General features: G+C 40.5%; 1 protein-coding gene across 7 annotated transcripts in view; it reads left to right on the top strand.

Moving 5' to 3' along the window:
• arid4b (AT-rich interaction domain 4B) overlaps positions 1-27,786 on the top strand; it is a 171,713-nt gene that overhangs the window by 38,497 nt on the left and 105,430 nt on the right. For all 7 annotated transcript variants that reach the window (XM_053679560.1, XM_053679559.1, XM_053679558.1 and 4 more), the window contains exons 6-8: positions 872-951; positions 4,979-5,070; positions 8,588-8,729. In XM_053679560.1, the coding sequence (XP_053535535.1) occupies positions 872-951; positions 4,979-5,070; positions 8,588-8,729 (314 nt within the window). The remainder of the gene's footprint in view (positions 1-871; positions 952-4,978; positions 5,071-8,587; positions 8,730-27,786) is intronic.

Here is a 27,786-nt window from a genome sequence, read left to right as displayed (position 1 = left end):
GCCCTGTGAGCACGAGGTCCTGCTTTCCCACTACAGACACACCTCTTTGTGGCTACTCTGTTCACTGAGTGGCAGAGTGGAGTAGCACATTCATTCACTTCTAACTTTCTCTTTGAGTGATCATTTTAGATATAGCCGAAATCACAGCACATTAGTTGTCTTTAACTTGTGTGTATGGTGATTTTGTCAGAGGGTGTCATCATTATAAATCAGGAGCTTGTAATTGGCTTGGAAGTGACCACTGGTTAACATGTAGTCTTAATGGGCTGCGTTTCAGTCACTATTTCATACTCGTTCTGTTGTCTGACAACAGAAGCAAAAAAATATGTAAATGAGAACAGCATTATTGGGAATTCGGCTGTATTACTATATACCATATGTGAGCACAGAGATTAGGAAAGAAGCAAACAGTTGTAAAGGGCTGACACTAGGCAGAATGTAAACACGACACAATGACTTAATGAGTATTCTAATTAGCGCAAGACGTCTAGCGACATTTAGCAACTTTCCATTGAAAGTTGTTAAAAACGTGCTCCTGTCACTCACCTTGACATTATGGTGAAGAAGAAGCAATGGAAATGTAAATTTTGAAAAGGCACCCCATTGGTTGTGTTTTATTATTATTTATTTATTTATTCTTTTTAAATTCCAAAAAAAATAAAAATAAAATAAAAATATAATATGTTTGAATGACATCTCTTATAGCCCTTGAAAACAAAAAATAGTGCTTGAAAGTCCTGGAATTTCATTATGAAGCATCTGTACTAACCCTGCCTGTCTGGTCTTGAATGTGTGTATGGATCTTACAGAAGCTTGTTTGTATGAGATGGTGTAAGTCCTTCACCTTATCCCTGTTCCTTATTCTCTGCAGTTTTTGATGATGGTGATGAGAAAACCCTGAGGCGTTCATCCCTGTGCCTTAAAGGAGCACGTCACTTTGCTGAGAGTGAGGTAAATTTATTTACAGATCACTTTGCTATGACATTTCAGTTTCTTTTTTTGTTTTATTTTTTGTTACATTTTTTTAAAATAAAATGACGAACACAGATTTGCAGGCATCTGAACAGTTGTTAGTTAACAGTTAATGTTAATACCGATGTACAATGATTATAAATTTGAGGGGGGGATATGAGCTAAAATTCCTCCAAGCTGATGTGCAGGACTGATCAACAGTTATATGAAATATTTATTTCAAGTTTTTGCTGCACAAGGGGGTGACACCAGATACTGAAAGCAGAGTTTCACTTACTTTTACCACTCACAGATATGTAATATTGGATCATTTTCCTCAATAAATAAATTACCAATTATAATATTTTTTGTCTCATTTGTTTAATATACATTATGTATAGTAATGGGGAAAAAATATGTACACCCCATGGAAATTGTTGGGTGTTTTTTCATTTTTATTTTTTACATATTAAACAAGCAAATATTTGATCCTCTTTGAAACAGTGCCAATTAATAAAGGTGCTCTATCAAATGACACATAACATTGACATTTTGTAGTCATTTTCACAATTTAAATGAGCAAAAAACAGATCAGTCACATGGAAAAGGTAAGTACACATTAATACACCTTCAAATCCATAAAATTAGACTCAAGATGGTGTTCAAGATTGTGTACCTGTGATTAGAATCTGCTTAGGGAGTGCAGGTGAAACCTATCTTATTCATACAGGGCTCTAAAATGCGACCATTTCACTCGCATTTGCAACTGAAAAGTTATTTGTGCGACTGTGAAAAAATATTTTTTCGCACCGGTGCGAGTGACCTGTTCGTAGTTGTATAATACAATCGGAATAAAGGGCTAAAACTCCAGAATGCAGCTACACCGTTCAACAGTTACTTTCCCCCTGCTTTTCATCACCTCAGTCAACCGAACAAGTGTGTAAATACTGCATAGGAGCCATTATGATTACGAGAGTAACTGTACATCATCTGCTTCTCTCAGCTTCCCAATCTCACAACCGCCATCTTTTATTAATCACCCAAAATGACCTGCACCTGCGACCTGCTCGTGTAGAGACATCAGTAAATTAATAATAATGCTAACGCTACAAGGTGGGTTTTAATTCTAACTTCTTTATTAAATAATTCCTCACGAATCATAATCAAGAGTAGCAACTGTTCAGTCTGTACACATACAGTACACTGCCGCTCTCCTTCACTCTCTTCACCAACTCGTCCCGGCTTACACGCACAGTGCAATCACTTCATTTAAACTCAGGGTTGCCAGATATCACTGGAAAAGTCAACTGCAGTTACCATGTTTTGATTTAAACCCCCAAAATAACTCAATATTATCAGCAGACGTGGCAACACTGTACTGCGGGAACCGATCTAAAAGGAACAACTGATAAACAAGCAAACAAAAAAATAATTAAATGTAAAGATAGGAAATGTGCTTAGTTATAAATAAATAATTAAATATAAAAAATATATATTATAATAACTTCATAAAATATAAATAAAATGATAAATTAAATGTTTAATTATTGTGGGTTGCACTTAACTCTCTTACCCTGTATGGCCGAAAAACCGGCTTGCCCGTCTTTGATCTATTCCCATAAGGACGATATACCGGCTTGGTCGTCTATGCCAAATCCCCGTAAGGCCGATATAGAGGATTTACAGTGTAAACGTTTTCCCTGTAAGGCCGGTGTACCGGCATTACTCTGCTATGATTCCTTACTTATTTAATTACTATTTTTTGACCCGGAGGGTTGATGACGTCACGACGTGATTACGTTATTACGCCGGCATTACAATGAAGCTGTGTCCTTAGAGACATAGTAAGCTATGTCCTTAGAAGGCTATTAGCCTTTTTCCTAATATGGATCATGCTTGTGTTAGTCTACTTTTAATTAGGACTCTTTATTGTTTAAAATATTTAAAAATAAATTATTTATGCTTGTTTATTTATGAATTAACCAACAGTATTTCTCATTGCTATTATTTTAATTCAGTTAACAGTGACCATGAGCAGGGAGCTTACATTTAACTGTTTATGACAGACCTCCTGATTAAAGCTTTTTTAAAAAAAAAAGATCTGGATCGGTATCGGTTGTAAAAAATCTTGATCGGTGCATCCCTACTGAACACCATTAAACTAAAGCGCTTTGAATCTGGCGGATAAATGAACTCACCCAATCACATCCTATATGAGATTATTCAGATATATACACAATATACGCAGACTGGTTCGAGAACTGACTCCAGCCCAGAACCATGACAGTGGAAAATGTCTAATAGTGTAGCTTTAAATATATTTAAGAGGAGCAGAATTCAAAGACTGAACATTGAGGTTTTTTGTATTTGTTTACAAGGTGGAACAGGTTAACGGTTGTTGTTTTTTTGCATACAGCCTGTAAAATTAACAGAAAATTTTAAATTTAGCTTATCAGAAGGAAAATTATTTTGTCATGGATCAGATTATGTTCCTAAATTTTGTCATAATTGACAAGCTCAAGTTTTCTCATGCCTACTTGTGTGTTATATTGTGGCACATTAACGTTACCATCTCTTAAAAAAAATAATAATAAAAAACAACTAAACTTCAACTGTGTTTCTAAATTTTTGACTCTGCTCCTAAATTTATGTAATTAGGAGCACAAGTGCTCTTAAAAGAAATTGTTACCGTAGAGCCCTGTTATACCCCTCTCATGTATAGTGTCTGGTGTTCCTTTGTTATTGAGGTGTGTGATGTCATCATGCCAAGATCTAAAGAGTTCTCTATGGCCTTGAGAAAAAAGGTTGTGGATGTCTATGAGTCTGTCAAGGGATTTAAAAAGATCTCCAAATTATTTGAAATACATCATGTCAGTTTGTCCAGGACTAGCCTTCACAGCAAATTCAGCCTAAGTCTGATACAACAAGATGTCTCCAAGAGCCCCAAAATTCTGCTAGTAAGTCTCACAACTGTTTGTGTCAAAGTGCATGCTTCTACAATCAGAAAGGGACTGCACAAATTTTCCTGCATGGGAGGCATGCCAGGAAAAAGCCTTTGCTGTCTAAAAAGAACATTAGGGCAAGACTACAGTTTGCCAATGAGCATATAGGTAAAGACTAGGCCTTTTGGAATAATGTGTTCTTTTAGTGAGCTTTTCAGGAGAAGCACCTCATACCAACTGTGAAGTACAGGTGGAAATGTTATGGTTTGTGGTTGCTTCATTGTCTCAAGGACTAGACAGCTTGCATTCATTGATTCAACTATGAACTCTGCATCATATCAAAGAGAGCTTTAAGATAAAGTGAGACCATCTGTCCAAAAGTTGATGTTGAACCGAAAGTGGACCTTTCAACAGGATAATGATCCAAACACACTAGCAAATCCACCAAGGAATGGCTCAAAAAGAAGAAATGGAGCGTTATGGAATGGCCTAGTCAAGAGCCCAGATTTGAATCCCATTGAAATGTTGTGAGGGGATTTGAAATGGGCAGTATGTACAAGAAAACCCTCAAACATCTTTCAACTGAAAGAATATTGCATGGAAGAGTGGTCAAAAATTCCAGTAAGCCGATGTCAGAGACTGGTGGACAATTATGCAAAATGTCTACAAGAAGTTATTTCTTCTAAAGGGGGCAATACTAGTTTCTGAGGCCAAGGGTACTTACTTTTTTCGACAGAAGAATATCACATCTCTTGATATTTCTGTTGAATAAATGATTGAAAAAGCTATTTGTCCTTGTGGTTTTGTTCAAGTATATCAACTTTATTAATAGGCACTGTTTCAAAGATGATCAAATGTTTGCTTGTCCAAATATATCAAAAAAAGCCAACGATTTCCATGGAGTGTGCTTATTTTTTCACATGCAAAAATATTTTCACATGGTCTTGTGAAGTCCATGCCTTGATGGGTCCGAGCTCTTTTAGTGGCACGAGGGGGACCTAACACAAAATTAGGCAGGTGGTTTTAATGTTATGGCTTAAGTCTAATTTATCAGCTGATGTTTTGTATTAATGTTATGGTTGCAGACACTTGACAGGCTTCCCTTGACCAATCCTGAGCATTTTGGCACTCCTGTCATTGGGAAAAAAGGCAATCGCGGGCGTCGCTCTAATGCCATGTAAGTGTGCCTAAGAAGTTTCCTATTTTTGGATGAATTCATTTCCAAAGCAGACTAAATATTTGATATTTGCCTAAAAGATGGTACTACCAATAGCCCTGTGCACATAATTGTACCTGGGGTTTTCAGTTCAAAATCATGATTCTTTAGCATTGCCATGCATGTTAGGAACTTAGTTTTGAAAAAATACGCACAAACAATGAATGCAATAACAAATGAATGAATGAGCTGGTTTGATGAATCACGTAAGGGTCTAATGGAGATCTTCCATCAGTTGGATACCCCCATGTTTGCAAGGGGTGGTGGTGGGGTTTAAATCCACAATCATGAAATGATGCATTCTTAGATATTATTAGTTCCAGTGGTTCACATTATCTAAATGATGCCTTTATTGGGAGTCCATTAGAAGAGAAAAAAGTTCCTGATCCTGCAAGATTACATTGGTCATTAGAATGAGCCTACAGCAAGTATGAAGCCTCACACTTTATATTCACACATGCCACAATAACATGATTTTAGTTTTCTGTAAATAATTCCATTATTAATAATGTGATCATAATGCCATGTGTGAAGTAAGCATGAAAAGCAGGGAAACTTGGTTGTGTTGTTCATTTATAACTGTCTGATGCAGGACTTTCATAATAGATTAAACATTTTATTAAGAAAAAAGTCTGATAAACTAACAGCATGATTAAGTCAGAACTGAATTTGATTAAAACTGAGGGAAGAAATAACTAACCATGAAAATATATCTACATAATATATCTAATCACAATATTTTGGATGTGCATACACCTCTCCGTCAATCAATCAGCACAACAGATACGTACTACACATAGTTAGCTTTCAATGTATTTCTATGTATCAGGCTTACCCATAATCCCACTCTCTACATCATGACACAAATATGTGTTAATACAGAAGTATAAACCAGACCTAAAAATAGATTTTATAAACTTTCTGGCCCAGGTAGGTTCTCAATTTCAGTATTTTCCTATCTCCTCTTGTGTTTTTCGGTCTCCTTTTTTCCTATCACATTTTGATGTGGAGAGACTACTATTTATTTGGATGAAAAACCTTTTGTTTTTATTAGTGTGGATTAGGGTTGGCAAAAGTACCGGTACTTCGACACCAAGTCGGTACTAAAAAGAAAAAAGTTCCAGATTTTCATTAGTACCGAGTACCGGGTCAGCCCGGTACTGACGCGCTGTCTGACAGGTAGTTAGTTGGGAACTTTTCATGGGTGCACCGTGCAACAAGAAGTCATGGGCTGCGTCTGAAACCGCATACTTACCTACATACATACATGTATTTCGACTACTATATAGTAGGTACAGTATCTCACAAAAGTGAGTACACCCCTCACATTTTTGTAAATATTTGATTATAACTTTTCATGTGACAACACTGAAGAAATGACACTTTGCTACAATGTAAAGTAGTGAGTGTACAACTTGTATAACAGTGTAAATTTGCTGTCCCCTCAAAATAAATCAACACACAGCCATTAATGTCTAAACCGCTGGCAACAAAAGTGAGTACACCCCTAAGTGAAAATGTCCAAATTGGGCCCAAATTGTCAATATTTTGTTTGGCCACCATTATTTTCCAGCACTGCCTTAACCCTCTTAGGCATGGAGTTCACCAGCGCTTCACAGGTTGCCACTGGAGTTCTCTTCCACTCCTCCACGATGACATCACGGAGCTGGTGGATGTTAGAGACCTTGTGCATCTCCACCTTCCGTTTGAGGATGCCCCACTGATGCTCAATAGGGTTTAGGTCTGGAGACATGCTTGGCCAGTCCATCAACTTCACCCTCAGCTTCTTTAGCAAGGCAGTGGTCGTCTTGGAGGTGTGTTTGGGGTCGTTATCATGCTGGAATAATGCATACTAATCATGCTCTGCTTCAGTATGTCACAGTACATGTTGGCATTCATGGTTCCCTCAATGAACTGTAGCTCCCCAGTGCTGGCAGCACTCGTGCAGCCCCAGATCATGACACTTCCACCACCATGCTTGACTGTAGGCAAGACACACTTGTCTTTGTACTCCTCACTTGGTTGCCACCAAACACGCTTGACACCATCTGAACCAAATAAGTTTATCTTGGTCTCACAATCCATGTCGTTAGTCTGCTTGTCTTCAGAAAACTGTTTGCGGGCTTTCTTGTGCATCATCTTTAGAAGAGACTTCCTTCTGGGATGACAGCCATGCAGACCAATTTGACGCAGTGTGCGGCGTATGGTCTGAGCACTGACAGGCTGACCCCCCACCTCTTCAACCTCTACAGCAATGCTGGCAGCACTCATACGTCTATTCTTTGAGGGAACCATAAATGCCAACATGTACTGTGACATATTGAAGCAGAGCATGATAAGTATACAGTATTCCAGCATGATAGCGACCCCAAACACACCTCCAAGACGACCAGTGCCTTGCTAAAGAAGCTGAGGGTGAAGCTGATGGACTGGCCAAGCATGTCTCCAGACCTAAACCCTATTGAGCATCTGTGGGGCATCCTCAAACGGAAGGTGGAGGAGCACTAGGTCTCTAATAACCACCAGCTCCGTGATGTTGTAATGGAGTAGTGGAAGAGGACTCCAGTGGCAACCTGTGAAGATCTGGTGGACTCTATACCCAAGAGGGTTAAGGCAGTGTTTGAAAATAATGGTGGCCACACAAAATATTGACACTTTGGGCCCAATTTGGACATTTTCACTTAGGGGTGTACTCACTTTTGTTGCCAGCGGTTTAGACATTAATGGCTGTGCGTTGAGTTATTTTGAGGGGACAGCAAATTTACACTGTTACACAAGCTGTACACTCACTACATTACATTGTAGCAAAGTGTCATTTCTTCAGTGTTGTCACATAAAAAGTTATAATAAAATATTTACAAAAATGTGAGGGGTGTACTCACTTTTGTGAGATACTGTAAGTATGCGGTTTCAGACGCAGCCATGGCAACTGGTGGAGCTGCTGCGGCTCAAAATCCACAAAAGCTTGTGGACAAGAAAGGTCCAAAGAGCAACATCTGGAAATAGTTTGGATTTGAGGCAGATCACAAAGGGAACATCATCAGTAACCAACAACATATAAATAACAAAAATAATTTTTGCCATGGATTTGCCACCATAAGCATGCCCCCAGACCCCCTAGAAGATCAGAAGTCCACCCACCACAGTCTCACAAACTCCTGTGGGAAAAACTGACCCCTAATTATTTGCAATATTTAAATTGAGTCGCAGTTACAATAGTGACCTTATGCTAATTGTGAGCTTGTTTTACTGATATATTCCTTTTCAGGATGATGTCTTCCATGTTTACATACACAAAGTGAATTTAAAGCTTTTCTTGTGCTGTTGCTTGTGAGGTGTCTTTTTAAATTTTAAATTGCTATGGTTTGTCAGTAAATGATGTTTGTTAGGGAAAATGTTTGTACACTTGCACGTGTATGACAGTATGTTTTTGCATGGTTTATAATGAGACATTGTAAATGTTTCCCATGAACCATAGACAAGAGGAAGAATCCTCTTCCTCATCCAGTGAAGAAGAAGATGGTGACCCACAACAGAATGAGGAACTTTATGGCAAAGTGGTGGGTGTGGAAGGTGTTGTTACAGGGGATAAAAAGAAGACATTGTGGTTTCCTGCCCTGGTGAGTATTTTTCATGAAATCTGACCAATACAGTAAACTTTAAAAGCAACCAAAATAGAGAATTCACTAACTTAGGAATCGGTGTCCAATTGATCCAGGCTTTCGCTTTAGATTTCGTTAAGAAAACAGTTATATATATTGAGCCATGTACAGATGCATCTAAAAAAAAATGAATATTGTGGAAAAGTTATTTTTTCCCCGTAATTTAATTAACAAAGTAGAACTTTCAGATATTCTAGATTCATTACACTTAAAGTGAAATATTTCAAGCCTTTTTTTTATTTTAATCTTGATGATTACGGCTTACAGCTCATGGAAATAAAAAATCTAGTATCTCAAAATATTAGAATAAAGAATTTATAATACAGAAACTTCAACCTTCTGAAGAGTATGGTAATTTAGCCACTCAACACTTCGGGGCTCTTTTTGCACAAATTGCTGCATCAATGTGACGTGGCATGGAAGCAAACTGTTGTGGCACTGATGAGGTGTTATGGAAGCCCAGGTTACTTTCATAGCGGCCTTCAGCTCGTCTGTATTGTTGTGTCTGGTGTCTCTCAGAGTCTCCATGGGGTTCAGGCAAGTTGGCTGGAAAATCGAGCACAGTAATATCATGGTCACAAAACCAGTTACTAGTAGTTTTGGCACTGTGGGCAGGTGCCAAGTCCTGCTGGAAAATAAAATCAGCATCTCCATAAAGTTTGTCAGCAGATGGAAGCATGAAGCACTCTAAAATCTCCTGGTAGACGCTGCATTGACTCTCTGCTTGAGAAAACACAGTGGACCAACACCAGCGGATGACATGGCACCCTAAATCATCACTGACTGTGGAAAGTTCACACTGGACTTCAAGCAACTTGGATTCTGTGCGTCTCCTCTCTTCCTCCAGACTCTGGGACCTTGATTTCCAAATTAAATGCAAAATTTGCTTTCATCTTCCCCATGATTGTGGTTGTGTGTACTAAACTAGACTGAGAGATTAAAGGCTCAGGAAACTTTTGCAGCTTTGAGTTAATGAGCTGTAAGCCGTAATCATCGAGATTTAAAAAAAAAAGGCTTGAAATATTTCACTTTATGTGTAATGAATAAAGAATATATGTAATTTCTACTTTATGAATAAAATTTCTGAAAGAAATGTACTTTTCCACGATATTCAAATTTTCTGAGATGCAACTGCATATGTATCTGTATTTTTGTTTCAGTTAGAGTATTAGTAATATAATAAATATTACCCTACACAATTGACAGACCATTTGACACACTTCATGAAGGAAAGAGTTGGTATATTTTTTAGATTTTGGAATTTTTTTCTTAATTTTACTGTGTTATTTCACCTGAAAATAAAACTTTAATATGAAAATATGATTAATAAAATAATTTTTTTTTAGACCCATGGGTCATTGGGCACAACCATCATCAGATTTTACGCAGTAATCTTTTACATTTACAACATTTAACAGATGCCCTTATCCAGAGCAACTTACTTTGTAATCTTTATCAAACATTTACCCTCATGCTAGTTCACTAGGTCAAGGGACTAAGAGTACCAACAGCCCTGAATTTCTATTGGGGAGGTTAGTACGGTATAAAAAGAAAAAACAAGTCAAGGATGATATGTATACAGTATATACAATTATGTGAAAAAATAACTGTATATACAAATGTGTTGGCTTTTTTGACATATTTGGACAAGCAATCATTTGATCCTCTTTGAAACAGTGCCTATTAATAAAGTTGACATTCTATCAAATGACACAGAACTGACATTTTGTAGTAATTTTCACAATTTAAATGAACAAAAAACATGAGTCACATGGAAAAAGTAAGTAAACCCCTACATTTATCACACCTTCAAATCCATAAAATTAGACTCAGGTGTTCAAGATTGGGTGCCAGTGGTTAGAACCTGTCATATTTATACCTAGTGTCTCATATCTAGTGTCTGGTGTCTCCCTTTGCTATTGAGGTAAGTTGTGTCATGGCAAGAGCGAGAGTTCTGCAAGGCCTTCACTAAAAAAGGTTGTGGATGCCTATGAGTCTGGCAAGGGATTTAAAAAGATCTTCAAATTATTTTAAATACATCATTCCACTGTAAGGAAATTTATCTACAAATGGCATAGATTTCAAATGACTGCCAATTTGGACTGGCCTTCCCAGCAAATTGAGCCCAAGAGCAGACTGTCTGAGGCAAAAAGAAGTCTCCAAGAACCCCAAAATTTCATCACATGATCTGCTAGTAAATATTGCAACTGTTGGTGTCAAAGTGAATGCTTCTACAATAGGGATGAAACGGTTACCAGTTTCAAGATAAACCACGATAAAATTCCCAGACGGTTAGTATTAGCATGTAATTATCATTAAAACCATGCGCGATTATCGTGATTTATAAAACTTGCGTTAAATGCTGTCCACACACACCCAGTATGAGTCTGACACAAATATAAGTGTCATATTTTGGATTTTATAAAAATGCTGAGGGAAATGTAATAAAAGATGGTAACCCTGTATGCAGAGCTTGTCAGAAGAAAGCTCAATGGTAGCTCAGTGGTTAAGACGTTGGACTACTGGTTAGAAGGACGTAAATTCAAATCCCAGCACTGCCTAGCTTCCACTGCTGGGCCCTTGAGCAAGGCCCTTAACCCTCAACTGCTCAGTTGTATAAATGAGAAAAGTGTAAGTCGCTCTGGATAAGGGCAGTGGTGGAAATGTTATGGTTTCGGGTTGCTTCATTCCTCAGGGACTGGACAGCTTAAGTTCATTGATTCAACTATGAATTCTGCATCATATCAAAGAGTGCTTGAAGATAAAGTGAGGCCATCTGTAAAAAGGGTAAATTAACTGAAAGTGGACCTTTCAACAGGAAAATGATCCTAAGCACACTAGCAAATCCACCAAGTAATGGCTCAAAAAGAAGAAATGGAGGGTTATGGGATGGCCTAGTAAAAGCCTGAATTTGAATCCCATTGAAACGTTGTGAGGGGATTTGAAACAGTCAGTACATGCATGAAAACTTTCAAACATTGTGCAACTAAAGGACTATTGCATGAAAGAGTGGTCAAAAATTCCAGCAAGCCTGGTGGACAATTATGCAAAACATCTAAAAGAAGTTATACTTAAAAGAAATATACTAGCTTCCGAGGCCAAGGGTGTACTTACTTTTTCCACAGAAGAATATCACATCTATTGGGTTTTCTGTTGAATTTTCTGAACAGAAAGAACAGTTTTCTGAACTTGTTCAAGTAAATCAACTTCAATAATAGGCACTGTTTCAAACATGATTAAATGTTTGCTTGTTCAAATATGTGAAAAAGCCAACAATTTTCATGGGGTGTACATATTTTTTCACATGACTGTAGATGATGCACTACTTTCTGAAAGTATTGATATGGCAAGGCCAATTCTTTTGTTTTTGCTATACACTGAAGACAACAAGGTGGCTCCAAGAGCCTGTGGCAGGGACTAAGAACAGTAAGGGACACCGTAAAACACCGTCCTCCAGAATGGTGAATGTGGACGATTCTCTGGCAGATGAGACGAACACTTTTTTTTTGGTGCAGCTAACAGCACCAAAGACGCTAGCGGCACTAATATTGCTTATGGCGTGAACGGTGCTAACATTGCTAAGAGCACTAATGGCAGCATGCATGTGGAGAGTGTTAGCAGGAAACTTTCATAATTTCTGAGCACGACGTGAGGAGAGTTTTGTGGGGCGGCTGTGGCTCAGGTGGTAGAGCGAGTTGTCCAGTAATCGCACGGTTGGTGGTTCGATCCTTGGCCCACATGCTTCCACATGCCGAATTGTCCTTGGGCAAGACACTAAAGCCCACGTTGCTCCCAGTGGCAGGCTAGCACCTTGCATGGCAGCAGAGCTGAGCAGAGATGCGTGTGAGAATGGGTGTGAGAATGAGAAACAGTGTAAAGTGTTGCGTGTGAGAATGAGAAACAGTGTAAAGTGATTGTAGAACCGCTAAGGTTAAAAGGGTCTATATAAGTGCAGACCATTTACCATTTACTTTGTGGAGAGTCAACACCAGGAAGACAGCAGGACCAGGTCCTTAGAGGATGCACTGACCAGCTAGCGCCGGTGTTCAAATTCTACCTGGCACAGTCGGTAATCTACACATATTTCAAGGAATCCATTGTCGTTCATGTTCCAAAGAAACCCCAGCCTGCCTGCCTGCCTCAATAAATATCATGCACTAGCCCAGACCTCAGCTGTGATGAAGTTCTTTGAAAGACTGGTCACTTCTTTACCTGATTCCCTGGACTCATTACAGTTTGCATACCATCCCACTCGCTCTAGTGAGTGCCATCACATACCTACACACAACCCTGAGCCATCTAGACACCAGGTAGGGCAATTATTGTAAATGCTGCTTGTTGACTACAGTTCAGCATTTAACACTATAATTCCCTCCAAACTCACCACCAAGTTGGAGCACCTGGTACTTAGCCTATCCCTGTATCAGTGGAACCTCCTTACTGACAGACCTCAAGCAGAATGGGTGAGTGGGCATGTCTCACCCTCCCTCACGCTCACCACTGGAGCACCCCACTTGTGTCATGAGCCCCCTGCTGTACTCATTGTACACTTATGACTGTGTGGCCACTTCCAACTCTACCACCATTGTCAAGTTTGCTGATGACACTGTTGTGGTGGGCCTGTTTTCTGATCATGACAATTAGGCCTACCTGGAGGGGATTAAAAGCGTGTAGAACTGGTGCCAGGAGAATAACCTCCTTTGAACGTCAGCAAGGCAAAGGAGTTGATGGTGGACTTCAGCACAAAGTAGGAGCCCCTTTTGATCACCAGGACCCTAGTGTAGAGAGTGAAAAGTTTTACTTGATGTTCACGTCAGGCAGGACCTATCATGGTCTTGTCACATCAACACCCTGGTGAAGAAGGCCTGTTAGCGATCTTAGACACTTAAGAGACTTTTAAACTATGCTCTAAGATGCTAAAGAATTTTTTCACTTTTGCACTCTTGACGGGAAACATCCCAGCCTGGTTTGGAAACAACACTGAGCAGGATAGGTGGGCTCTCCAGAGGGTGGTGCACCATCTGCACTGAGCTCCCTGACCTGCAGTCCATCTACAGCAAGCGGTGCTGGACCAAGGGCAGGAAGATAGTGAAGTACTTCAGCCATCCGAATAATGGACTCTTCTCTCTGCTGCGGACAGGGTTGCTTTTCTGCTCTCTGAAGGCCAACACAAAGAAGATGAGGAGTTTCTTTCTGCAGGCCATTCGGGCCCATAACCAGGATAGCACCAAGGACTAGAGACTGGATTTGCCACACAGCAGCCACAGCACCTACATTCCTTCAATACATCATTATTCTATTCATCTTTAGTATAAACTTTAGTCTGTATTTATGTCCTGAATTTATATATATATATATATATATATATATATATATATATATATATATATATATATATATATATATATATATATATTGTTGTGTGTGTTTGTGTGTGTGTGTATATATGTATGTATGTATATATATATGTGTTTATATATATTTGAAGACAACTATCTTTTGCCTTTTTCTGACTGTATACAAGTACATTTTGGTCTACGTAAATTCTATTTTATATCATGGACAGTCATAAACAGCATTTCACTTCACATAGTCCTGTGTATTGTTATGTGTGTGTGACAAATAAAATTTTCCAGGCTTGTACTCTAGCTTACTTCAGTCTCCTCTTCAGGAAGTGAAACGCGTATTCAATTGGGTTAAGGTCTGGTGATTGACTTAGGCAGTCTAAAATCATACCCCCCCATGAAGTCCTTTGTTGTGTTGGCAGTGTGTTTTAGCTCATTGTTTTGCAGTATGTTGAAGCTGTGTGTGGGTGTGTGTCTGCATATGTGCAATCAAAAAGTTTGTGAACCCTTACCCAATATATCCCTATATCAGAGTTTCTATTAGCCGTTAAATACCGGTTTTTGACCATTAAAATTCAAAATGTCCCAATAAAATAAATAATTGTCAGCCCCAATGTCTGGTAGAAATATTAACACGAGGCAGACTTACATTAGACATAATACGTTTGCAATTGCACACCTAAATAAGGTCTCTGTATGAGCAGATACTTTTTTTTTTCAAATGCTTCTCCTGTAATGTGTACATGATTGTTTGCTGTAATTATTAACGCTGTAACCCATCTGGGTTGGGTCAAGAGTGAGAAGGCAAGAGGCAGGCTGATTACAACTCAAAAGGTCTTCTTATGCTCTCTATTTTTACTTTTGCTCTTCAGCGGACTCATTCAACCCCCCCCACACACACACGTCTTTGTGCTGATTGTCTCTCTCTCTCGCTCTCTTGTTATGGGAGACACTGAAAGCACAGACGCACACCCACAAGTAAGCTCAATATAACACAGATTAGAATCACGCGTTACCTGGTGATTTGACCTGCCTACTCTTCGTCCATAGCTGATGGACGACCACACCCCCGCTCCCACAATCGCATATACTATACATAGTCCGAAATGTTACATTGTAAAATAAACACTGAAATGAGATGACCAGATATTTTCCAGTTTCTCCAGTAAATAGAATTGTAACCCTTCCCAGAGGGATGTATTTCAATCAACTTCTTCCTCATCATTTCTGGAATTTCCTTCAAATTTGGCATAGTGTGTTACTGGGTAAGACCTTTTAACCAACTTCATGCTGTTGAAAAGTTCTATTTAAGTGTTGATTTGATTGAACAGGTCTGGCAGTAATCAGGTCTGGTTGTGTCTAGTCCAGCTGAACCCCATTATGGATGCAGTTTATAAGAATTGGGGAAATATTTACTATGGGGGCAAATATACTTTCATAAAGGCCCAGTTGGTATTGGATAATAAATTTTGCTTCAAAAAATAACATTATTATTTAAAAACTGTATTTTGTGTTTACTCAGGTCACCTTTGTTTTATCTTATATTTTGTTTTAATTTCTGAAACAATTTAGTATGAAATGTATATAAAAACAGAAGAAATCATTATGGGGCAAATACTTTTTTGTGTGTGTGTGTGTGCAGTGCATCCGGAAAGTATTCACAGCGCTTCACTTTTCCCACATTTTGCTATGTTACAGCCTTATTCCAAAATGGATTAAATTCATTATTTTCCTCAAATTTCTACAAGTAATACCCCATAATGACAACATGAAATAAGTTTGTTTGAAATCTTTTTTCAAATTAAAAAAAAAAAAAAGCACATGTACATAAGTATTCACAGCATTTGCTCAATACTTTGAGCACCAATTACAGCCTCAAGTCTTTTTTAGAATGATGCTACAAGCTTGGCACACCTATTTTTGGGCAGTTTCTCCCATTCTTCTTTGCAGAACCTCTCAAGCGCCATCAGGTTGGATGGGGAGCGTCGGTTCACAGCCATTTTCAGATCTCTCCAGAGATGTTCAATCGGGTTCAAGTCTGGGCTCTGGCTGGGCCACTCAAAGACATTCACAGAGTAGTCCTGTAGCCACTCCTTTGTTATCTTGGCTGTGTGCTTTGGGTCGTTGTCCTGTTGGAAGATGAACCTTTGCCCCAGTCTGAGGTCCAGAGCACTCTGGAACAGGTTTTCATCAAGGATGTGTCTGTACATTGCTGCATTCATCTTTTCTTCGATCCTGACTAGTTCCGAGTTCCTGCCGCTGAAAAACATCCCCACAGCATGATGCTGCCACCACCATGCTTCACTGTAGGGATTTTATTGGCCAAGTGATGAGTGGTGCCTGGTTTTCTCCAGACATGATGCTTGCCATTCAGGCCAAAGAGTTCAATGTTTGTTCAATCTTTGATCTGAGAGTCCTTCAGGTGCCTTTTGGCAAACTACAGGTGGGCTGTCATGTGCCTTTTACTGAGGAGTGGCTTCCATCTCGCCACTCTACCATTCAGGCCTGATTGATGGAGTTCTGCAGAGATGGTTGTTTTTCTGGAAGGTTCTCCTCTCTCCACAGAGACACGCTGGAGCTCTGTCAGAGTGACCATAGGGTTTTTGGTCACCTCCCTGACTAAGGCCCTTCTCCCCCGATCGCTCAGTTTGGCCGGGCGGCCAGCTCTAGGAAGAGTCCTGTTGGTTCCAGACCTTCTATTTACAGACGATGGAGGCCACTGTGCTCATTGGGACCTTCAATGCTGCAGAAATGTTTCTGTACCCTTCCTCAGATCTGTGCCTCGATACAATTCTGTCTCGGAGGTCTCCAGACAATTCCTTGGACTTCATGGCTTGGTTTGTGCTCTGACATGCATCGTTAACTGTGGGACTTTATATAGACCGGTGTGTGCCTTTCCAAATCATGTCCATTCAACTGAATTTACCACTGGTGGACTCCAATCAAGTTGTAGAAACATCTCAAGGATGATCAGTGGGAACAGGATGCACCTGAGCTCAATTTTGAGTGTCATGGCAAAGGCATTTACTTATGTAAATGTGCTTTTTTTGTTTTTTATTTTTAATAAATTTGAAAAGATTTCAAACAAACTTATTTCATGTTGTCATTATGGGTTATTGTATGTAGAATTTTGAGGAAAATAATGTATGTAATCCATTTTGGAATAAGGCTGGAACAAAACAAAATGTGGGAAAAGTGAAGCGCTGTGAATACTTTCCGGATGCACTGTATATATATATATATATATATATATATATATATATATATATATATATATATATATATATATATATATATATTAGAGGTGCACTGATACAAAATTTCTCAGCCGATACAATAACCGATTATTCAGAGTGATATATACCGATAGTTCTGCCTTTTATGCATTCTTTTAAATTAATAATAATTAATTCTACAATTCTGAAGAAAATGCAAATAAATAGTTGTTTCACACTAACTGGTCTAATAAACAAAAAACACATTACTCAAATTAGCATTAACACATTAACTAAATTCTGAAGATTAAAGTAAGATTTCTTAACTTATTGAATGTTATTAAATTATATTAACAGAATTAATTGACTGAATTATTGAACATCAAACTGGTAATATATAGGCCTAATATAAACCATTTTTTTAAACGTTATTAACTCCTATTAACATTAACTTCATATGAAATATACTACTATAACACTACAAATATTTGTCTGTGCAATATATACCTTTTTTGTCACTCATTTGAATCTTTTAATGATGTACTGGCCCTTTAATTCAGTGCTAGCAGAGCGGGTGGTGGGGGGGGTGGAGAACATCTGGGTTAGGGAAGGGAACGAGATGCTGTGTTTAGCATAATACTATGGGAGCGCCTCTCACGTGCGACCGGCATCTGAAGCTTGTGTAAAATCATGCCTATTTAGAGGCCTGCCATCATCAGGTGACGTGGCAATTAAGCGCGTCCCGTGATATAAATATGGCACCTGTGAACCGCGCCATCAGCCTCTATTATGTGAAGTGAAGACGCAATTCACAGGCCTGCAATGGTATGACAAAGCTACGCAACATCTTGTTCCCTTCTCAGGAAACAGGGTTACATGCATAACCCAGACGTTCCCTTTCAAAGGGAACTTCGACGTGTTTAGCATAACACTATGGGAACAAGAATACCCACTCTGTCATACCGAGGGTACGGCCTGTTCAAAAAGACCCAAGCCCGAGGGTCACTGCAAGACACTCGAGTCCAGGGTGGAATGAATATCCAGGCTGTAATAATGAATGAATGTGTGTGGTATAGACCACCCTGCAGCAGCACACACATCTTGTAAGGATACCACTTTGGACAAAGCCTTCGCAGAGGCGACTGCCCTTATGAGCCCTTATGCCCAGAGGAGTAGTGAGACCACACGCCTCATAAGCAATAGAGATTGCCTCCACTATCCAATTAGCGATGCGCTGCTTTGACACAGCATCACCTCTACTGTCACCGCCAAAGCAGACCAGCAGATGCTCCAACTTACGCCACTGGCCAGAGCGGTGGACGTAAGTACAGAGAGCCCTTACTGGACACAGCAGGTGCATTCTCTCTTGTTCTGGTGTGGGGAATGGAGGAGGGCATAAAGCCTGCAACACCACAGGGTGGGCAGCCGATGTAGGCACCTTAGGAATATAATTCGGCATAGGATACAGGAATTCCTTGGCCAATCCAGGGGCAAAGTCAAGGCAGGAAGGGGCAACAGAAAGAGCTTGTAGATCTCCTACTTGCTTGAGAGATGTCAGGGCCAACAGAAGAGTTACCTTCAGAGTCAGAAGCTTCTCAGAGACTGACTCTAAGGGCTTAAATGGGGCCCCTGACAGACCTTCCAGGACCACAGAAAGGTCTCAGGAAGATATGCGTGGCCAGCAGATCGGCCTCAGCTGCCGGCCAGCAGATCGGCCTCAGCCGCCTGACACCACGCATGAACCTCGACGTTAGAGGATGTTGCCCCACAGAGGCTCCATCAGCAGGGGCATGGCTGGACGAAATGACGGCCACGTAAACCCTGATTGTAGAAGGAGCCAACCCCGCTGAGAAACATTCTTGTAAGAACTCCAGGACTGTAGCTATTGCACAGTTCACTGGGTCTAGCTGACGTTCCTCACACCACAAGACAAAAAGCTGACATTTGAGTGCCTACAATTTTCCTGTGGATGGTGCTCTAGCATTTAACATGGTCTCTACAACCTCAGTTGTGAGACCAGAATCTATGAGCTGGTGCCCCTCAGGGGCCAGACCCACAGTTTCCATAGTTCTGGCCGAGAGTGATAAATCAGCCCTCCGGCTTGAGGCAGTAGATCCACTCTAAGGGCTCAAATGGGGCACCTGACAGACCTTCCAGGACCACAGAAAGGTCCCACTAAAGTATGTGCGGCCTGCAAATGGGCCTCAGCCGCCTGACACCAAGCATAAACCTTGAAGTTAGAGGATGTTGCCCCACAGAGGCTCCATCAACAGGGGCGTGGCTGGCCGAAATGGCAGCCACGTAAACTCTGATTGTAGAAGGAGCCCACCCTGCTGAGAAATGTTCTTGTAAGAACTCCAGGACTGTAGCTTTTGTGCCGTTCACTGGGTCTACAGTGGATCCCTGTGGATGGGAACCTCCCAAGGAGTGCCATCTAGCAGGGCTAGAACTTATGGGAGCAGAGTGTTGGGGGGGAGGCGTACAGATGTGACCTCGGCCACATGTGCACCATGGCGTCCGGCCCTAATTGTGCGGGAGGAGTGAAGGTGAACCACAGCGGGCCGTGTGTTGTCTCCTCTGAGGCGAACATATGCAGTCCCACTTGGCCAAACCTCGCCATATGGACTCCACCACTTGTGGATGGAGCCACCAATTCCCCTGCCTCAACAGGATGTCTGCCCCCATATTCCCAGAGTGTACATTGCACTCACTGACAAACTTTCCTTCTGCCCAGAAAAGAATTAGTTGCACCTGCCTGAACAAGGGGCATGGACATAATCCTTCCTGGTGGTCAATATATGAGACCACTGGTGTGTTGTCAGTAAACATATGGTGACCTCTCAATTGAGGAAGAAGGTATGGTATTTCAGTGCTAGAAATATGGCCTACACTTCTAGGTAATTTATATGCCGCTCCAGATGAGGGCCGCACCAGAGACCGTTGTCTAAGACTGCACTCCAGCCCATGAGGGAGGTGTCTGTCATTACCATCTTGCGCTAAGGAGACACCCCTAGAGTGTGACCCATGGCTAGAAACCGGGGACACTCAAATTCTCAGAGCACGTAGGCATCGCCGCGTGACACTGTTTATTCTCAGAGGTTTTGTCCTTGGAGGAAACCCCAACTTCTCAGCCACCACTGAACGGTCTTCTGTGCAATAGCCCCATAAGCGCCAATAGTCTCCCAAGATCCAGCTTTATCTTGCTCAGTGTTGATAGGATTGACTCTGCGCATGTTGGGGATAGAAACGCCCTCATCGTAGTAGAATCCTTATAACCCCTAGAAAAGTTGTCCACTGCACTTGGGAAAGCATACTTTTCTGAGGTTCAACCTGAGCCCCAAGCTCTAAATGTGGGCGAGAACAACATCTCGATGTTGAACCACCAGTTCCCTGGATCGTGCTAGAATTAACCAGTCGTCCAGGTAGTTTAGTGCATGGATGCCCTGGAGTCATAATGGAGCCAGAATGACATCCATGCACTTTGTGAAGGTGCGAGGGTATAAAGCTAGCGATATTTCTATGTGGAAATATGCACCTTTTAGATCTATCGTCACAAACCAGTCCTTAAACTGAGTCTGTGGAACGATAAGTTTGGGCGTCAGCATCTTGAACCTGTATGTCCGAAGAGTACAGCAGATCTAGATTACGCAGATCTAAAATTGGCTGCATACTCCTATTTTTTGCAGACCAGGAAATAACGGCTGTAAAAACCTCCATCCCTCAGGGAACGGGGTACATGTTCTATGGCCCCTTTGTCCAAGAAGGATCTTACTTCCTGCACTAACGTTGGGCTCTGGTCTGTGCTGACTACTGTGGTGAGCACACCTCTGAACCGGGGGGTCGAGCTATAAACTGGACCCGGTAACCCTGGACTACGGTAGACAGAACCCATAGAGACACATTTGGCAGTAGTTTCCACGCTGCCAGATGGTCTTTAGTGATGTTAACTATTCCACATTCTATTGGAGCGAAAGCATCAGATTTTCATTGCCCTGTGACAGCTCGCTGACCAGAGAACACTGAAAACTTGGGACACTGAAAACTTCCCTCCACGGCCCCTCAGGACCGCTCTTCTTTGCCTGCTTGGCATTTATGACCATTCTCAGATGAGGCCTAATAGCAGGCTGCGAGTGTGGCCGCCCGGTTCCCCTGGATGTCCGTGGGGGTTGGCGGGCTGCCATACTTGCCTTCTGGGTCTCCCTCACACTAGTGCTGGCCCGGGCTCCACTTGTGGATGCCCGGGTGAACTTGAGACAACAGGGAAGAAACTGGCTGAATGCCGTTATATGTCGAGCTCACTCAGCAGGTCTGCTTGGTAGGTCCGCAACACTGTCATTGTCTGCACTGAGCCACAAGCAAGACTACTATTGCTTAGGCCTTGCCCACCAATGCCACGGTTGCCTTACACGGTGGCTTGGATGGCAAAGCCGGACCCCTAATTACCTTCTGTCGATGGAGAGAGGTAGCTCGCAAGCGCCTCCTCCACCTTCAGCATAGCTAAATAGCCATAACGGTCATTCCCCACAATGGCCGAATGATCCAACATCGTGGGGTTATAAATACGGCTTATGCATGGTTTTCCCCCAGAAGCCTGATATTTTGTCATGCACTTCTGGAAGAAAGGGGAGTTTCTGCAGTGTGAGGGATTTACTTTCACTGAGGAGAAAAAGGCTCATCCAGCCTTAGTAATCACTTCAAGCAGCTCTTTATATGCTGTTCTCAGTTTTTAGTACACCCTTCTGGCTCCTCTGAGTCAGAGAGGAATTATTACTATTACTATTATTTTTGTGTGTGTGTGTGTTTTTTTTCCCTTTTAGCTTTCCATAGCAGAAGGAGGAGTCGCGTCGTGAGCTCCAAAATCCCGCAGAGAGCCGAACCCGGAAGACAGAGCAAGAGATAGAGCAGCGCTCATCTCTGGCTCCTTTTCCGGATCCATGAGAGATCCCCCGAACCTGAGACGGCTAGCTGCCTTGGCAGCGGCCGGCCCAGATCCTCGAGGCTCTGAAACCCAACTCGCTTCGGCTTCCGAGAAGAGCGCGAGTCACGAGCCGAGCTGCTTAATGTAGGCATTACCATGTACAGCCTCTCGAGGCTGCCATCGCATGCTATATCCCTAGACACTTCACCCAGAAAGTGTGCACTACTCCCCGTGATGAAACGGGAGCAAGCCGTAACACACTTCCTGAATTCTCTCACTCATTTTTTCTGTCTCGCTTATACCTTTTTTTCTTCTTTTTTTTTTAAAGGGATAGAAAAGTTCTGAGATTTTGAGAAAAGATAGCGAGGAAATGAAGTGTCTTTTTGTTTCTTTACACAAACAGCTGACATGCAGTCTTTCACTGAAGATAATAAAGGCTGATGGCGTGGTTCACAGGTGCCATATTTATATCACGTGACGCGCTTAGTTGCCACGTCACCTGATCATGGCAGGCCTATAAATAGGCATGATTTTACACAAGCTTCAGATGCCGGTCAAGCACGAGAGGCCCTCCGATAGTGTTATGCTAAATGCAACTCCCGATTCCCATTTCCCGTAAAATTATAGCAGCTCAGAGATTACAGAGCTTACAAACTGTATTTTTGTCGTCATTCCACATGAGACATCTTCTTTAAACACAACGCAAAATCAATGTGTGTTCCCGCCCTCTTTTTATTGATAGGATATAATCGGCCCTGATCACTGGATGTTTTTAAACTATCGGCCGATAGCGAGAAAAATAGCCTTTATCGGCCGATACCGATTATTGACCGATACATCGGTGCATCTCTTATATATATATATATAATGTATACACACACACACACAAACGGACATATATTTATAATGTACACACACATACAGTTGTGCTTGAAAGTTGTGAGCCCGTTTGAATTTTCTATATTTCTGCATAAATGACAAACATTGCCCTCCACTAATATTGGCATCCTTTGTAAATATAAGCAAAGAAGGCTGTGGAAAAATTGTCTCTATTGTTTAACCTTTTGATCTTTTGTTAAAAATAAAAAATAAAAAACTCACAAAAAATACTCTGCTCTCATGGATATCAAACAATTGCAAACACAACACACGTTTATCCAAAAAAAATCTTTGTGAATTATATGTGTGGCACAATTATTGCCTCCCCTATGAAATCATATGAGAAAAATACATTTGAAGTATATTCCCATTGATATTTTACATTTAGTTTAACATTTTTTCTGTCTCATTCCACTTTATTATACATAAATTTATATATGGACTTTAATGTTGTGAATTCTTCATATTGTTAGATTTCTTGAGTTAATACTGATGTCTGGTGAAAATTTCATGTGAATATTTCATTTTAAATATATTTACTGAAAAATATCGTTCTTGTTGCATACTGGAAGGGACTTCTTGATGTAATCCATTATTCTCTTTATTGCATACTACAGTTGCTGTGGACTGTTGCTTTTGAAGTGATCCTGTACCTGTTGTGTGTATGTAGTTTAACTTGATCCCAGCTGTGCATAGTGCTGTGTTTTCTCCTGTCTTGAACATCTTGTTGCATGCTTTCAGGAAAGCGCGCACTTCAGTATTAAGTATTGGTTCTGGTTGGGTTCAGAGTTTACAGTGCTGGTGACTGTGACATCATCCTCACACTTACTTATAAATCTCATGTCTGATTGCGTATTCATTTAAGTCCATATAGTCTTCATGAGTTGTGGCTTCCTTAAACATGTTCCAATCAGTGCATTCAGATCAGTCCTGCAAAGCTGCTACTGATCCATTCGGACATATCGTGACGGTATTGATCACGGTTTTACTTTGTTTCAGGAGCGGTTTGTATGTTGGAGTGATTGAGGTGTGGGCAATGTTGAGTCTTATATGTATCTTTTGTATTTGTATTGACATGGTCAAAAGTGGTCTTGCCTCTGGTTGGTATGGAAACATGCTGATGGAATTTTTGTAGAGCCTTTTTGAGATTGAGGTGGTTAAAATCTCCAATTACAATGAAGAGACTGTCAGAGTGCTTGTTTTGTAGTGAGCTGATTGCATCATTGAGCAGCTCTAGTGTGTTCTTAGCAACCGGGCTCTGGGATATATACAGTTGTTATATAAATTGTGCTGAATTCTCTCAGCAGATAGAATGGCCATCACTTAATCACCAGGTATTCAGCTGCTGCTTAGCAGTGACTGCCGATGATTATGGAGTTTGAACACCAGTCCTTATTGTTGTGTGTACATGGCCCTCCACCTCTCTTCTTACCAGGCGATTATGTTCTGTCTGCTTGATAGCACGATAGCTGCACCGCTAAGTCAGGAGTTTGTCAGAAAGCCATGTCTCTGTTAAAAATTAGTGTGTAGCAATTCTGCATCTCCCAGTGAGCCAACAGTCTGAGTCTAAGCAGGTCCATTTTTATTTTCCAATGAGCGAATTTTAGCCAGAAAAATTGAGGAACTGCCACTGTAGTAGAATAGGCTTTTAGCCTAGCCTTAATCCTTGTACACTTACTGGCCTTCCATCTCTGCTCACACTGTCTGTGATACTCCGTCATTCAGAAAGGTCACCTACGCAAGGTTGTGGATGGCGAGCCTGGTACACGGAGAAGCCTGAGGCTACTTAGTTTGTTCACTAATTCCTCCGGTAGCACCCATTCAAGTGAGCTGTCACTGTATGTTTCCTTTATGTCCAACAGTTTTTGAATTGCGATTGTATGAATTCCTGTGTGTGTTATCTGAAGTTTTATCAACTAGTGTTCTAGTGGCGATACAGATAAACAAAAAGCACCCATGTTGGGACCTGGAGTAGCCCGGTGTGACAGTGCACACCAACATTATGTGCATGTGAAGGGTCTGCAAGCTGAAACACCTTGTTGATGAGAGAGGTCAGTGGAGAATGACCAGACTGGTCTTAGTTGACAGGAAGACTATAGTTACTCAAATAAGCACTCTTTACAACTGTGGTGAGCAGAAAAGCATCTCAGAATGCACAGCAACCCTTGAGGTGGATGGGCTACAACAGCAGAACTTCAGCTGTCCAGTTTGAGTGAGCCTGTGCCCATGATAGCCTAAGATTCTTGCTCTTGGCCTGGCAGGAGTGCTGCGATGCTTTTCTGTTCACCATGGTTTTAGTGATTATAATAAGTTACTACATCTGTACTGGCTTCATACCCAGCAAACTAAACAATTAATAAATCTTCACACCAGGAATCATCGTTCAGGGACTTTACTGAGCAAAATGTGTAAAACTGCTAAATAAGATACAAGCCTTGTATAAATAAACCATCCCCATTGTATAAACACATCGTTTTCTTATCAATGTATATAAAATAATTACTGCTTTTCTGCAATCCTTTTTAAACATACAAAAAAGACCCCCAAACATCAGTTTTAAGCAAACAGTCTTTACTTACAGACAGAGCCTCATTAAGTGCTGTTAAAAAGCAGGATTGGCATGGAGAGAAACGTGCAAAACTTTGCTGTAGCCAGACCAATATTCTTCCTGGCAGCTCGAGCCAATCTGGCCATTTACCTTTGACCTCTCCTATCAACAAGGCATTTCCAACCACAGAAGTCACTCACTCAGTGTTTTTCGTTTTTGTGTATGTGTATAGACACTATTTGCGCCATTCATTGTTTATAGATCAGCAGTCTCTGAAATAACCAGCCCATCTGACACCAACAACCATGCTACAGTTAACGGTACACAGATCACACTTTTTCCACCATTCTGTTGTTTGACGTGAAAATTCACTTATGCTTTTAACCTGTATCTGCATGATGCTATGCATTGTGCTGCCGCCACATAATTGGCTGATTGGATAGCTTCATAAATGAGCAGGTGTACAGGTATTTCTATTAAAGCGGCTGGTGAGTGTATGTATAAAATCGGGGTTTCGGTTAGCCAGTAAATATCGGCATGTGACTGGCAAATTCAGATCCTGTCGGACACTGTGTTCCTGTAAAAAATATTCACTTAAAGGACATGCTAATTTCAAATTAAATAAAGTAAATATATAGTTTTAAAAGTAAGTATAAGTAAAGATCCTTTACAGTGGTCGTGTTCAAAAAGACTGGAATTAAAATGGGATACATGTAATTTGCAAAATGGTTCCTAATTCTCTTTAATATCTATTTTATCTCACAAAATTAGACTGCTACATATCTAAATATTGCTGACACTGCTGGTCACTGGGATTTGTTTGAGGGAAGGAGTCTCTGGTCGGCAGAACTTTCTGCACAGAAGATCCAGATACATCAGTTCACCTCCGAACGTCCTGTGACAAGAGTGCGCACACACACACACACACACACACACACACACACATAGATAGTTACACAGCTTCCTCAAGGTTGGATTTGGTTGATCTATAGGTCTGACCAGGAAGCTTTCCCAAAACATACTGATTAGATATACTTTCTCTAAGTAAGAGAACAATGACATTATTCGTCATTATTCTGTAATGATTGAAGATGTAAAATAAAATAAATGTTCTAACTAAGAATAGTTTAACCAAGCTTGAAGAAGCCATTCAAATCATTTGATATTTTGAAAGATAAATGTTGATTAATAACTAACTCATTACAAATCATTCAACAAATATATAGTATCTCACAAAAGTGAGTACACCCCTCACATTTTTGTAAATAATTGATTATATCTTTTCATGTGACAACACTGAAGAAATGACACTTTGCTACAATGTAAAGTAGTGAGTGTACAGCTTGTATAACAGTGTAAATTTGCTTTCCACTCAAAATAACTCAACACACAGCCATTAATGTCTAAACCGCTGGCAACAAAAGTGAGTACACCCCTAAGTGAAAATGTCCAAATTGGGCCCAATTAGCCATTTTCCCTCCCCGGTGTCATGTGACTTGTTAGTGTTACAAAGTCTCGGGTGTGAATGGGGAGCAGGTGTGTTAAATTTGGCGTCATCGCTCTCACACTCCCTCATACATATTTGTTGCCAGCAGTTTAGACATTAATGGCTGTGTCTTGAATTATTTTGAGTGGACAGCAAATTTACACTGTTATACAAGCTGTACACTCACTACTTTACATTGTAGCAAAGTGTCATTTCTTCAGTGTTGTCACATGAAAAGATCTAATCAAATATTTACAAAAATGTGAGGGGTGTACTCACTTTTGTGAGATACTGTATGTATGTGTGTGTGTATATATATATATATATATATATATATATATATATATATAGGAGAGGCACGTGATTCCAGAATCCACCCTTCATAACTATTAAGTATATATTTCATTTATTTATTTATACTTTTATAGTTTTAAGGAAAGGTTTTCTGGAACAGTCAAACATTTGCCAGTACACCATGATGAGGGAAGTAAATATAAATTCACAGTTTCGGAATTGCATAGTTTATTGATTATTGGGGTAGTTTAAAAATTAAATACCTACTACTTAAAAAAAAAACAAAAAAACAAGCACCTGAACCTTCAAGCATCACTGTAGCTTCAACAG

Source organism: Ictalurus punctatus, chromosome 3, assembly GCF_001660625.3.
Source record: "Ictalurus punctatus breed USDA103 chromosome 3, Coco_2.0, whole genome shotgun sequence".
In the NCBI taxonomy this organism is placed as follows: Eukaryota; Metazoa; Chordata; class Actinopteri; order Siluriformes; family Ictaluridae; genus Ictalurus; species Ictalurus punctatus.
The sequence above is the reverse complement of the archived record's forward strand: the minus strand, read 5'-3'. Positions and strand labels throughout refer to the sequence as shown.